Below are 1,756 nucleotides of genomic sequence, written 5' to 3' on the forward strand. Positions count from 1 at the left end.
GGTCTTTGAAAGGTTTTAGTGAGAATGTATTCTTTTTTGCAAGATAATCGATGTTATCATGGCTTTTGAAATTTTTATTTTTATAAAATTGAAATTTCTGCGCAATGATACTAAGGATTCTGTACCATGAAATGGATCATGTTTTCATAAAGCAAAGAAAGACTTAGGCTAATTCTCATTTATGAGTTAAATTATGACACAGTCAAGCAAATGTTATCCAGCTAGCCTGCAAAATTCTGTGCCCAAGTTGAACTTATACATTTATACACACATACACAGACACCTACACACACGTACTATACACCAATTAAGCCTTAGAAAATATAAGCTCTGCTTTTTAGAAATAACACTGAGTCAGCAATCAGAAGCCTGTTTTAGAATTAATGATATCCATATGTTTTATAAATAAGTNGGTCTTTGAAAGGTTTTAGTGAGAATGTATTCTTTTTTGCAAGATAATCGATGTTATCATGTCTTTTGAAATTTTTATTTTTATAAAATTGAAATTTCTGCGCAATGATACTAAGGATTCTGTACCATGAAATGGATCATGTTTTCATAAAGCAAAGAAAGACTTAGGCTAATTCTCATTTATGAGTTAAATTATGACACAGTCAAGCAAATGTTATCCAGCTAGCCTGCAAAATTCTGTGCCCAAGTTGAACTTATACATTTATACACACATACACAGACACCTACACACACGTACTATACACCTACACACACGTACTATACACCAATTAAGCCTTAGAAAATATAAGCTCTGCTTTTTAGAAATAACACAATGAGTCAGCAATCAGAAGCCTGTTTTAGAATTAATGATATCCATATGTTTTATAAATAAGTATGTACCCTTAGGTAGAGAAGTTAATAATTCTTAATCCCAGTTAATAGGACATTGTGAACACTGAGTGAGAAAATATGTGTGAAGGCACCTTGTGAAGTATATACAGTTAAAAGAAAACAGTTACATTCTATCTTTGTCTTAAATCCTATGACATTTTGTTCTTATTAGCTATGATAACCAAAGACAATTCATGGAACCGGATTATCCCAAAAGCACATCAAGTATCTTTCCAGGAATAAGTACAGTTGATGCAGTTTTCCAACAGGATGGTAAGTAGAAAAAAACTGCAAATAAATTTGCTTAAAATTTTTAAATAGTATGTTTGCATTTAAATATTATATTGGGACAGGCACAGTTTTTTAATTGAAGGTGTCTGAGATCTTCGATAGCTAATTTGATAAATTAGATCTTTTTTTTTTTATAGACTTCTTCTATTTCTTCAGTGGACCAAGATATTATACATTTGATCTTCGTGCTCATAGAGTTACTGGGATTGATAGAAGTAATAAATGGCTTAAATGTAGATAAATTTGAAACAAAATTAAATCTGGTCATATCTATTTCCTGAATTTAGAAGGGAAGTCCCACTTGCATATCCATTAAATTGTGTCTTGTTTATACTTTTCTAAATACTAAGTAATGTTGTTTGTTGGGCCTGTCCTCAGTGAAAATATGTTTGGAATATTCCACTATTTGCAGAGGCTGATTCTGTTCTTACATACTTCATCTCAGGTTAATGAATCCATCACAGAAAGAAGGAAAGTAAGCCCTTTTTGTCACCTCAACATTCACTATTTTATCACTCGCTTACCTGACTTCTAAAATTCACTCTTTCGTTACTTGTTTATCTGACTTCATATATTCCTATATCTCTTTAAACACGTCTTGTACTTATCTGCTATTTGCAAT

General features: G+C 31.5%; 1 protein-coding gene across 1 annotated transcript in view; it reads left to right on the forward strand.

The window, feature by feature from the left end:
* The window catches only part of MMP8 (matrix metallopeptidase 8 (neutrophil collagenase)), a 14,120-nt gene extending 12,745 nt beyond the window's left edge, over positions 1–1,375 (forward strand). The window contains exons 9-10 of the mRNA XM_008594197.1: positions 1,016–1,116; positions 1,272–1,375. Coding sequence (XP_008592419.1) covers positions 1,016–1,116; positions 1,272–1,375 — 205 coding nt within the window. The remainder of the gene's footprint in view (positions 1–1,015; positions 1,117–1,271) is intronic.
* Positions 1,376–1,756: the final 381 nt, after the last annotated feature.

This window comes from Galeopterus variegatus, unplaced genomic scaffold, assembly GCF_000696425.1.
Source record: "Galeopterus variegatus unplaced genomic scaffold, G_variegatus-3.0.2 Scaffold10328, whole genome shotgun sequence".
NCBI lineage: Eukaryota > Metazoa > Chordata > Mammalia > Dermoptera > Cynocephalidae > Galeopterus > Galeopterus variegatus.